We start from the raw sequence: 13,346 nt of genomic DNA, 5'->3' as shown, positions 1-13,346 counted from the left end.
GAGTGGTGCCAGGAAAATAACCTCTCCGTCAACGTCACAAAACAAAGGAGCTGATTGTGGACTTCAGGAGACAGCATAGGGAGCACGCCCCCATCCACATTGACGGGACCACAGTAGAAGGCGAGGTCAGTACAGGTGCATCAAAGCTGGGACCGAGAGACTGAAAAACATATTTTATCTCAAGGCCATCAGACTGTTAAATAGCCATCACTAGCTGTCTATCACCCGGTTACTCAATCCTGCACCTTAGAGGCTGCTGCCCTATATACATGGACATTAAATCACTGGTCACTTTAATAACGGAACACTAGTCACTTTAATAATGTTCACAAACTGCTTTAGTCATTTCATTGGTATATACTGTATTCTATTCTACTGTATTTTAGTCAATGACACTCCGACATCGCTTGTCCTAATATTTACAGTTGAAGTCGGAAGTTTACATACACCTTAGCCAAATACATTTGAACTCAGTTTTCACAATTCCTGAGATTTAATCTGAGTATAAATTCCCTGTTTTAGGTCAGTTAAGATCCCCACTTTATTGTAAGAATGTGAAATGCCAGAACAATAGTAGAGAGAAGGATTTATTTCAGCTTTTATTTCTTTCATCACATTCCCAGTGGGTCAGAAGTTTACATACACTCAATTAGTATTTGGTAGCATTGCCTTTAAATTGTTTAACTTTGGTCAAACTTTTCAGGTAGCCTTCCACAAGCTCCCCACAAAAAGTTGGGTGAATTTTGGCCCATTCCTCCAGACAGAGCTGGTGTAACTGAGTCAGGTTTGTAGGCCTCCTTGCTTGCACACACTTTTTCAGATCTGCCCAAACATTTTCTATGGGATTGAGGTCAAGGCTTTGTGATGGCCACTCCAATACCTTGACTTTGTTGTCCTTAAGCCATTTTGCCACAAGTTTGGAAGTATGCTTGGGGTCATTGTCCATTTGGAAGACCCATGTGCGACCAAGCTTTAACTTCCTGACTGATGTCGTGAGATGTTGCTTCAATATATCTACATAATTGTCCTACCTCATGATGCCATCTATTTTGTGAAGTGCACCAGTCCCTCCTGCAGCAAAGCACCCCCACAACATGATGCTGCCACCCCCGTGCTTCACGGTTGGGATGGCGTTCTTCGGCATGCAAGCCACCCCCTTTTTCCTCCAAACATAACAATGGTCATTATGGCCAAACAGTTCTATTTTTGTTTCATCAGACCAGAGGACATCTCTCTAAAAAGTATGATCTTTGTCCTCATGTGCAGTTGCAAACCATATTCTGGCTTTTATTATGGCGGTTTTGGAGCAGTGGCATCTTCCTTGCTGAGTGGCCTTTCAGGTGATGTCGATATAGGACTCGTTTTTACTGTGGATAAAGATACTTTTGTACCTGTTTCCTCCAGCATCTTCACAAGGTCCTTTGCTGTTGTTCTGGGATTGATTTGCACTTTTCGCACCAAAGTACGTTCATCTCTAGGAGACAGAACGCATCTCCTTCCTGAGCTGTAGGACGGCTGTGTGGTCCCATGGTGTTTATACTTGCGTACTATTGTTTGTACAGATGAACGTGATACCTTCAGGCGTTTGGAAATTGCTCTCAAGGATGAACCAGACTTGTGGAGGTCTACAATTTCTTTTCTGAGGTCTAGGCTGATTTCTTTTGATTTTCCCATGATGTCAAGCAAAGAGGCACTGAGTTTGAAGGTAGGCCTTGAAATACATCCACAGGTACACCTCCACCACTCAAATTATGGAAATCAGCCTATCAGAAGCTTCTAAAGCCATGACATCATTTTCTGGAATTTTCCAAGCTGTTTAAAGGCACAGTTAACTTAGTGTATGTAAACTTCTGACCCACTGGAATTGCGATACAGTGAATTATAAGTGAAATAATCTGTCTGTAAACAATTGTTGGAAAAATGACTTGTGTCATGCACAAAGTAGATGTCCTAACCGACTTTCCAAAACTATAGTTGTTAACAAGAAATTTGTGGAGTGGTTGAAAAACAAGTTTTAATGACTCCAACCTAAGTGCATGTAAACCTCCGACTTATTTTGCTTTTATATTTGTGTATATTGTTGTGAATAGTTAGATATTTCTGCACTGTTGGAGCTTGGAACACAAGCATTTCTCTACACCCGCAATAACATCTGCTACAGGGTTGGGTAGGTTACTTTCTAAATGTAATCAGTCACAGTTACCTGTCCAAAATTGTAATCAGCAATGTAACTTTTGGATTATCCAAACTCAGTAACGTAATATGACTACATTCTGTTACTTTTAGGTTACTTTCCCCTTAAGAGAAGACAAACATGTATATTACCAACTTGAATGACATCTGTTGCAGGATAAATCAATGTTAAAGTTTACATAGCTTGCCATATATGGATGTTACATTTTACTTTATGGCTTGGCTATTTAGGCTTCTTCTAACCCATCACTTTCTACTACAGATACAGTACCAGTCAAACGTTTGGACACAACCAACGACGCTGGGACAATTGTGCGCTGCCTCATGGGTCTCCCAGTCGCACCCAGCTGCGACACAGCCCGGGATCGAACCTGGGTCTGTAGTGACGCCTCAAGTACTGCGATGCAGTGCCTTAGAACACTGCGCCACTCGGGAGGCCCAGTGCTCCCTACTTTGAAAAGCTAGGAGCACAACATCACATTTTGGAGTGCCAGAAAAAATGTATTGTACAATTTTGGTCCTTACTGAACACTTCTGTTTTTTGATTCTACCTGTTGTTTTTGCACTCACCTAGTTTCCCAGGTCCCAGTTTTTCGGCCCTCAAGTAAAATCAAATCAAATCAAATTTTATTGGTCACATACACATATTTAGCAGATCAGGGTTGGAGAGTAACGGATTATGTAAGGGATTACAAAAAACTGTAATCCATTACATTACCAGCAAAAAAATATTGTAATCAGTTTACAGATACTTTTGAAAAACTAGATGATTACTTCGACTATTACTTTTAAATTCAGAAAGGATGTTTGTGAAAAAAAATCTTTGACACTTCTCTGTTTTCTCAATGACATTCAAATCAGCATTGAAAAAGGCACAAATTTAAGTTTGTTCCACTTGAGCGAGTCTGACCTGTTGGAGATGCGCTAGCGAGCAGCCATGGGATGTGCTAGAGATTGGTTCTATCAGGGATGGCCTGCCCATTAGGCATGATTAGGCAGCCTCTTAGGGCAGCAGATTGACGAGGGTGGCATTTAACAAGCTAAATTGACCAAGACGCACCTCCAACAACACATATCACCTCACATAATTCTGGCCAAAACAATGAAAACATTATTCACCCAGTGACATATGGGCTATTAAGGTGAGTGGTGATGCTGCCCCATGATAAGCAGTGTCCACTTTGCCAAAGGCAGGGCGCGAAACATTTATCTTGTCCATGCCCAGCGCACATCTCCATGTTACTGTTGTTAGAGACGCAGACCTGCGGAGCTCCACCAACGCTCGGTCAAAGTCATCTAACATAAATCATGTAGGAGCCTATACAGTATAAATACTATATAGCCTCTGTGGCCTTTTCTGTAGCCTACAGGACGACCAAATTTATGATAATGTCATGAGACACTTTTGACATCATGAGTGTTTCTGATTAAATAGCCTAAATGGCGTCCTATCAAATAAAAATGTTCTTCAATGTGAATTATGAATGAACATGTTGACAAACACACCACATCCTATAAACAGGACAGGTCAAAGTAAAATGGACAATAGCCAATGGAATGAAATTAGGCTACTCACGACAGCTGTCCAGGAGATTCAATCAGTCAAATCAAATCAAAGTTTATTTGTCATGTGCGCTGAAAACAACAGGTGTAGACCTTACAGTGAAATGCTTACTTACAGGCTCTAACCAATAGTGCAAAAAAGGTGTTAGGTGAACAATAGGTAAGTAAAGAAATAAAACAACAGTAAAAAGACAGGCTATATACAGTAGCGAGGCTATAAAAGTAGCGAGGCTACATACAGACACCGGTTAGTCGGGCTGATTGAGGTAGTATGTACATGAATGTATAGTTAAAGCTGTATAGTTAAAACTATACATATATGATAAACAGAGAGTAGCAGCAGCGTAAAAGAGGGGTTGGGGGGGGCACACAATGCAAATAGTCTGAGTAGCCATTTGATTACCTGTTCAGGAGTCTTATGGCTTGGGGGTAAAAACTGTTGAGAAGCCTTTTTGTCCTAGACTTGGCACTCCGGTACCGCTTGCCATGCGGTAGTAGAGAGAACAGTCTATGACTGGGGTGGGCTAAATTGTGATGATAATCAGTGATTTCAAGTTTGTAGTCATCAATTTCTGAGCTGATCATGCCGAAGTAGAAAATACAAACGGCATTTTCTAAGATAACACAACATGCAACAATTTCAAAGATTTTACTGAGTTACAGTTCATATAAGGAAATCAGTCAATTTAAATACATTCATTAGGCCTTAATATATGGATTAAAAACAAAGGTAGGGGCATAGATCAGAAAACCAGTCAGTATCTGGTGTGACCACCATTAGCCTCATGCAGCGAGACACATCTTCTTCACATAGAGTTGATCTGGTTGTTGATTGTGGCCTGTGGAATGTTGTCCATCTCTTCTTCGCTGGCTATGCAAAATTGCTGGATATTGGCGGGAACTGGAACACGCTGTTGTACATGTTGATGCAGAGCATCCCAAACATGCTCAATGGGTGACATGTCTGTTGAGTGTGCAGGCCATAGAAGATCTGGGACATTTTCAGCTTCTAGGAATTGTGTACAGATCCTTGTGACATGGGGCCGTGCATTACCATGCTGAAACATGAGGTGATGGCGGCAGATGAATGGCACAACAATGGGCCTCAGGATCTTGTCACAGTATCTCGGTGCATTCAAATTTCCATTGATAAAATGCAATTGTGTTAGCTGTCAGTGACTTATGCCTGCCCATACCATAACCCCACCACCACCATGGGGCACTCTGTTCACAACGTTGACATCTGCCCGATACAGTTGAAACCGGGATTCATCGTGACAGTGGCCATTGAAGGTGAGCATTTGCCCACTGTCGGTTATGATGCCAAACTGCCAAACCGTCAGGTCAAGACCCTTGTGCGGATGACGAGCACACAGATGAGCTTCCCTGAGATAGTTTCTGACAGTTTGTGCAGAAATTCTTTGGTTGTGCAAACCCACAGTTTCATCAGCTGTCTGTGTGGCTGGTCTCAGACGATCCCGCAGGTGAAGAAGCAGGGTTGTGGAGGTCCTGGGCAACCACATGGTCTGTGGTTGTGAGTCCTGTTGGACGTACTGTCAAATTTTCTCAAACAATGTATGGTAGAGAAATGAACATTAAATTCTCTGGCAACAGCTCTGGTGAACATTCCTGCAATCAGCATTCCAATTGTACGTTCCCGCAAAACTTGCAATATTGTTGGCATTGTGTTGTGTGATAAAACTGCACATTTTAGAGTGGCCTGTTGTTGTTCCCAGCACAAGGTGGACCTGTGTAATGACCATGCTGTTTAATCAGCTTCTTGATAATCCACACCTGTCAGGTGGATGGATTATCTTGGCAAAGGAGAAATGCTCACTAACAGGGATGTAAACAAAATTGTACACACAATTTGATAGAAATAAGCTTTTTATGCGAATGGAACATTTCTGGGATCTTTTATTTCAGCTCATGAATCATAGGACCTACACTTTATATGTTGCATTTGTATTTTTGTTTAGTGTATTTTTTGTATTTTATTACAATACTTTTTTTGAGCAGGGTGGGTGTTCTTACCTTGTTCTCAAGGCGTCCAATCAGCTCAGCTAGTCGGTTGATCTGTGCCTCCAGCGTCTCTTTCCTTACCTCCACCACCCCTGATAGAACAGAGCCAACACACTCCCAGCATTCAACACCTGAAGCCTACACATTCTCAGCATTCAACACATTTTATGGTATAGATCTTTTCCTCCAGAGTCTATGAATATTTGAGGCAATTAATGTCACGATCTATCACAAGGATGACGCTGGAGAGACGAAGCAGGTACGGGGAGTAACATTTAATAAATAACGGACATGGAACGAGACATAAACAGCCTAGCAAACAGAAAAACAATCAATGCAGAAGGGGGGAACAGAGCTGGGGAACTGACACATATAGGGGAGGAAATGAACAGGTGATAAGAGAGTCCAGGTGAGTCCAATAACGCTGATGCGCGTGACGAGGAAAGGCAGGTGTACGTGATGGATGGCAGGAGTGAGTGATGCAAGGCATTCTGGCGCCCTCAAGCGCCAGGGGGAGGGGAAGAGCCGGAGCAGACGTGACAATTAAAGAGTTCCAACCAGGTGTGATAAATAGGGAATAAAATGTGTTAATCAGGAAAAATCATGACCATTCAAGGTTTGACATTGAAATATATACCTTGTGCCTCAGCAGAGAAGAGGCCTTTATTGATTTTCAGCTCTGTGTAGAAAGCAATAACACATTCTATCCTAACGTACTTGGTTCTTGTGATTAGCTTTGCCTTTGTGAGTCACCCTGGATAATAGTGTGTGCAGTAAAGGCACAGCCAGGACGACTATGACAATAGAATGAAACACACTGAGAGGCCCTGTGATAAAAGGCCTCAGTGAGGCAGAAATGAATAGGAAGGCCAATAATATTAATCCTTCCATTCTTCTCCCCTCTATGTGATGCAACATAACCAATTAATGGTGGAAAAGGGCTTTCTGCTCTTTAAAATCATCACCTCTCAAGGTGCCAAGCCAATTAGAGGATGACACTTCCCCCTGTGTCGATGAGCTTACCACAGAAGCACAGAGCTTAGAGGGGCTGTGGCATCTTGGAACCTACCAGCCTTAACCATAGAGACGTTTGAAGCATGCACATAGCAGGCACATTTGGTCAGTTGGGGCTGAATGGCTGTCCATGCTGTTTGAGCATGCTCTCTGTCATACACAGGAGAGCTGTCATTATTCCTGACTGGCAATGCTAACAACAGACAGCCATCTCCTATGTGCAGCTACCTTAGCATACTGTCCAACATATGGCAGGAACATTTTCGCAGGAACATTTTAATTCCACACACTGATGCCTGCACACTCACAAGCACAAGTACACCCTTGTCAAAATGCATGGAGGAATGTGGCTTGACTCAGGTAACATTGAACAATGTTACCTACTTAAAAACAAATTTCTCCCATAGTGTCATATTGTCCTGCAAGGAGGCAGTTCCACAAATCTGATCAGCATGAATGTTTAAATTTAGCACATTCACTGGCAAGGTATTCCCTGATCAGTGAAGAGAGAGCACAGACAGATTCTGCAACAAGAATGTTTTGTCTGCCATGATAAAAAAAGAGGGATATTGCAATATAGCAGGAACAACTGTAGGAAAAATACACTGCTCAAAAAAATAAAGGGAACACTTAAACAACACAATGTAACTCCAAGTCAATCACACTTCTGTGAAATCAAACTGTCCACTTAGGAAGCAACACTGATTGACAATAAATTTCACATGCTGTTGTGCAAATGGAATAGACAAAAGGTGGAAATTATAGGCAATTAACAAGACACCCCCAAAAAAGGAGTGATTCTGCAGGTGGTGACCACAGACCACCTCTCATTCCTGTGCTTCCTGGCTGATGTTTTGGTCACTTTTGAATGCTGGCGGTGCTCTCACTCTAGTGATAGCATGAGACGGAGTCTGCAACCCACACAAGTGGCTCAGGTAGTGCAGCTCATCCAGGATGGCACATCAATGCGAGCTGTGGCAAGAAGGTTTGCTGTGTCTGTCAGCGTAGTGTCCAGAGCATGGAGGCGCTACCAGGAGACAGGCCAGTTGTCACGCCCTGGCCTTATTATTCTTTGTTTTCTTTATTATTTTAGTTAGGTCCGGGTGTGACATGGGGAATGTTTATGTTTTGTTGGTTTTGGGTGTTTATTTGGTAAAGGGGTTATGGGGTGTAGTAGATGGTTTTGTGTTGAGTGTATATGTCTAGAGTTGTCTATGTTGGTTAGTTATCTAGGAGAGTCTATGGTTACCTGAATGAGTTCCCAATTAGAGACAGCTGATTTCGGTTGTCTCTGATTGGGAGCCTTATTTAGGGTAGCCATAGGCTCTCATTGGTTGTGGGTAATTGTCTATGTAAGAACGTTTGTAGCCTGTTTGTATGTGCACAACGTTTGTAGCTTCACGGTCGTTTTGTTGTTTTGTTATTTTGTATAGAGTTTTTGTGTCGTGTTCATCTTCGTGTTGTGTTTAATAAAGAAGATGGCTTATTTTCCAAAAGCTGCATTTTGGTCCGTCAATCCGCCACACGATCGTGACAGAATTACCCACCATAGGACCAAGCGGCATGACCAGCGGCAACAGGAGCAATACAAGGATTTATGGACATGGGAGGAAATTTTAGACCGGGAGGTACCAGGAGAATATAACCGCCCCAAAGCTGAGCTGGAGGCAGCGAAAGCAGAGAGGCGGCGATATGAGGAGCTAGCTCGGAGGCAGGAAAAGGAACCTACAAAGGATCTGGGTTACACTACGTGGGAGGAGATCGACAGGTGGGCGATCAACCCAGGGAGAGTGCCGGAGCCCGCCTGGGATTCTCTGGCGCAGTGCGAGGAGGGATACCGGCGAATGGAGGCAGCACGACGAAGCGGTAGGAAGCCTGTGGGAAAACCCAAAAAATTTCTTTGGGGGGGGCTTAAAGGGAGAGTGGCGAAGTCAGGTAGGAAACCTGCGCCTACTCCCTGTAATTACCGTGGAGAGCGAGAGTACGGGCAGACACCGTGTTACGCAGTAGAGCGCACGGTGTCTCCTGTACGTGTGCATAGCCCGGTGCGGGTTATTCCACCTCCCCGCACTGGCAGGGCTAGATTGAGTATTGAGCCGGATGTCATGAAGCCGGCCCTACATATCTGGCCACCAGTGCGTCTCCTCGGGCCGGTTTACATGGCACCAGCCTTACGCATGGTGTCCCCGGTTCGCCTACATAGCCCGGTGCGGGTTATTCCACCTCCCCGCACTGGTTGGGCAACGGGGAGCATTCAACCAGGTAAGGTTGGTCAGGCTCAATGCTCAAGGGAGCCAATACGCCTGCACGGTCCGGTATTTCCGGCGCCACCTCCCCGCCCCAGTTCAGTGCCACCAGTGCCTACACCACGTAACAGGCTTCCAGTGTGTCTCCAGAGCCCTGTTCCTCCTCCACGCACTCGTCCTATGGTGCGTGTCTCCAGCCCGGTATCACCAATTCCGGCACCACGCACTAAGCCTCTTGTGCGTCTCCAGAGTCCTGTGCATCCTGTTGCTGCTCCCCGCATTAGCCCTGAGATGCGTGTCCCCAGTCCGGTACCACCAGTTCCGGCCCCACGCACTAGGCCTAATGTGCGTCCCCAGGGTCCAGTATGCCCTGTTCCTGCTCCCCGCACTAGCCCTGAGATGCGTGTCCCCAGCCCGGTGCCACCAGTCCCGGCACCACGCACCAGGCCTACAGTGCGCCTCAGCCGGCAGGAGTCTGCCGTCTGCACAGCAATGACTGAACTGCCCGTCTCCCCAGCGCCATCTGAGCCATCCGTCTCCCCAGCGCCATCTGAGCCATCCGTCTCCCCAGCGCCATCTGAGCCATCCGTCTGCCATGAGCCTGCAAAGTCGCCCGTCTGCCATGAGCCTGCAAAGCCGCCCGTCTGCCATGAGCCCACTGAGCCGTCCGCCAGACAGGAGCCGCTAGAGCCGCCAGCCAGACAGGAGCCGCTAGAGCCGTCCGTCAGACAGGATCTGCCAGAGCCGCCAACCAGACAGGATCTGCCAGAGCCGCCAACCAGACAGGATCTGCCAGAGCCGCCAACCAGACAGGAGCAGCCAGATCAGTCAGCCGGCCATGAGCAGCCAGATCCGTCAGCCAGCCATGAGCAGCCAGATCCGTCAGCTAGCCATGAGCAGCCAGATCCGTCAGCCAGCCATGAGCAGCCAGATCCGTCAGCCAGCCATGAGCAGCCAGATCCGTCAGCTAGCCATGAGCAGCCAGATCCGTCAGCTAGCCATGAGCAGCCAGATCCGTCAGCTAGCCATGAGCAGCCAGATCCGTCAGCTAGCCATGAGCAGCCAGATCCGTCAGCTAGCCATGAGCAGCCAGATCCGTCAGCCAGCCATGAGCAGCCAGATCCGTCAGCCAGCCATGAGCAGCCAGATCAGTTAGCCAGCCATGAGCAGCCAGATCCGTTAGCCAGCCATGAGCAGCCAGATCTGTCAGCCAGCCATGGGCCGTCCCTCAGTCCGGAGCTGCAGTCCCTCAGTCCGGAGCTGCAGTCCCTCAGTCCGGAGCTGCAGTCCCTCAGTCCGGAGCTGCCATTCCTCAGTCCGGAGCTGCCCCTTCCCCTGGTGCTGCCCCTTACCCTGGTGCTGCCCCTTACCCTGGTGCTGCCCCTTACCCTGGTACTGCCCCTGACCCTGGTACTGTCCCTGACCCTAGTACTGCCCCTTACCCTGGTACTGGTCCTTAGTCCGGAGCTGTCCCTTAGTCCGGAACTCCCCCTTAATGCAATGGGGTTAATGTGGAGGGGGGTCGTTTGGAGGAAGCCTAGGAGGTGGTTAGGTACTGTGGTGACGTGGGGACTACGACCAGAGCCGGAGCCGCCACCGTGGAGGGGAGCCCACCCAGACCCTCCCCTAGACTGTGTATGGTGCGCCCGGAGTTCGCGCCTCAAGGGGGGGGGTTATGTCACGCCCTGGCCTTATTATTCTTTGTTTTCTTTATTATTTTAGTTAGGTCAGGGTGTGACATGGGGAATGTTTATGTTTTGTTGGTTTTGGGTGTTTATTTGGTAAAGGGGTTATGGGGTGTAGTAGATGGTTTTGTGTTGAGTGTATATGTCTAGAGTTGTCTATGTTGGTTAGTTATCTAGGAGAGTCTATGGTTACCTGAATGAGTTCCCAATTAGAGACAGCTGATTTCGGTTGTCTCTGATTGGGAGCCTTATTTAGGGTAGCCATAGGCTCTCATTGGTTGTGGGTAATTGTCTATGTAAGAACGTTTGTAGCCTGTTTGTATGTGCACAACGTTTGTAGCTTCACGGTCGTTTTGTTGTTTTGTTATTTTGTATAGAGTTTTTGTGTCGTGTTCATCTTCGTGTTGTGTTTAATAAAGAAGATGGCTTATTTTCCAAAAGCTGCATTTTGGTCCGTCAATCCGCCACACGATCGTGACACCAGTACATCAGGAGACGTGGAGGAGGCCGTAGGAGGGCAACAACCCAGCAGCAGGACTGCTACCTCCGCCTTTGAGCAAGAGGAGCACTGCCAGAGCCCTGCAAAATGACCTCCAGCAGGCCACAAATGTGCATGTGTCTGCTCAAACGGTCAGAAACAGACTCCATGAGGGTGGTATGAGGACCCGACGTCCACAGGTGGGGGTTGTGCTTACAGCCCAACACCGTGCAGGACGTTTGGCATTTGCCAGAGAACACCAAGATTGGCAAATTCGCCACTGGCGCCCTGTGCTCTTCACAGATGAAAGCAGGTTCACACTGAGCACATGAGCACATGTGACAGACGTGACAGAGTCTGGAGACGCCGTGGAGAACGTTCTGCTGCCTGCAACATCCTCCAGCATGACCGGTTTGGCGATGGGTCAGTCATGGTGTGGGGTGGCATTTCTTTGTGGGGCCGCACAGCCCTCCATGTGCTCGCCAGAGGTAGCCTGACTGCCAATAGGTACCGAGATGAGATCCTCAGACACCTTGTGAGACCATATGCTGACACATGCACATTTGTGGCCTGCTGGAGGTCATTTTGCAGGGCTCTGGCAGCTCACCTCCTTGCACAAAGGCGGAGGTAGCAGTCCTGCTGCTGGGTTGTTGCCCTTCTACGGCCTCCTCCACGTCTCCTGATGTACTGGCCTGTCTCCTGGTAGCGCCTCCATGCTCTGGACACTACGCTGACAGACACAGCAAACCTTTTTGCCACAGCTCGCATTGGTGTGCCATCCTGGATGAACTGCACTACTTGAGCCACTTGTGTGGGTTGTAGACTCCGTCTCATGCTACCACTAGAGTGAGAGCACCGCCAGCATTCAAAAGTGACCAAAACATTAGCCAGGAAGCATAGGAACTGAGAAGTGGTCTGTGGTCACCACCTGCAGATCCGTTCCTTTTTTGGGGGTGTCTTGTTAATTGCCTATAATTTCCACCTTTTGTCTATTCCATTTGCACAACAGCATGTGAAATTTATTGTCAATCAGTGTTGCTTCCTAAGTGGACAGTTTGATTTCACAGAAGTGTGATTGACTTGGAGTTACATTGTGTTGTTTAAGTGTTCCCTTTATTTTTTTGAGCAGTGTATATATTTATATTTATAAATATATTTGATAAAAGTGTGAGGGAAAGTCAGGAAAGAACGAGTGAGTCTAAGAGTGAGAGACAGAGAGAGGGGGAGGGGGCACAGGGAAGTATTGATCAATATTTTCTTCCTGATAAAATAAATGACAGGCCAGACCAAGCTGGCCCCAATCAAGGCCCTATTTCCAGCCACTGACAGCTGTAATACTGGTTTTTATTGCCCAAACTGTCAGGTTTATGAGTGTCTGTGGGAAATGTTTAACTGGTGTCAGGCTTAAGTAATGGACTCAAAATTGGCCGTTTCTATGGTTTCCATGTCATTCTAATGTAATTCTATAAAGCCTGTTAATAAATGAGAGCAGTTTGGACTGGAATTAATTTGTGAGGCCATAGCCAGAAGCTCTAACTCTGCTTTTCAGTGGAGCCACTCTCTAATTGAAATTCAGGAATGGATTCAGGGGAAATAGGATTATTTATCCCCATTGGAAAGTTCGTTTTCAGCACTTGGTCTACTCCCAAACCATTGTACACCACAGTACATAATGCTTATCTAGTGCATGCATGATGCATGCTGATTGTGCACTCTTTGTTTATTCTGTAATTGCTCTGAATGCTGAACGTTATGCAAGCTGCTTTAAATTGATATATTCCAGAATTATCTTTGAGACAGAAGCATGAAACAGCTGAAATGTCATTGTGGTTCTGAATGAATGAAGAAATCTACAAATAAGGGTGTCTGGCATATGCACACTGGTTTTGGTAGACTGATATTGCTACTCAAACCCATAGGCCTACATGTGCTGCTTTACAGCGGCTCACTGCAGAACCAACTCTAACTGAAGTGATGGCTGCATGCAGTGTATAATGTATTTGACTTTTTAATCTGCATATCTGTGTCATTGTTACAGCCGCTTCTTCCTCCCTCCCTGCCTCATCCTCATCCTCTCTGTGGGAGAGCTGGAGCCGCTAGTCACATCTCCATGTTCCTGTAGATGATTGATTGAGAATGTAGAAA

General features: G+C 46.4%; 1 protein-coding gene across 2 annotated transcripts in view; it reads right to left on the bottom strand.

Moving 5' to 3' along the window:
- LOC129862497 (N-terminal EF-hand calcium-binding protein 2-like) overlaps positions 1–13,346 on the bottom strand; it is a 169,651-nt gene that overhangs the window by 27,597 nt on the left and 128,708 nt on the right. For both annotated transcript variants that reach the window (XM_055934230.1, XM_055934231.1), the window contains exon 8: positions 5,791–5,870. In XM_055934230.1, coding sequence (XP_055790205.1) covers positions 5,791–5,870 — 80 coding nt within the window. The remainder of the gene's footprint in view (positions 1–5,790; positions 5,871–13,346) is intronic.

Source organism: Salvelinus fontinalis, chromosome 9 (genome assembly GCF_029448725.1).
Source record: "Salvelinus fontinalis isolate EN_2023a chromosome 9, ASM2944872v1, whole genome shotgun sequence".
NCBI classification, from domain to species: Eukaryota; Metazoa; Chordata; class Actinopteri; order Salmoniformes; family Salmonidae; genus Salvelinus; species Salvelinus fontinalis.
Note: the sequence above shows the minus strand (reverse complement) of the source record. Positions and strands in the feature narration are given on the sequence as shown.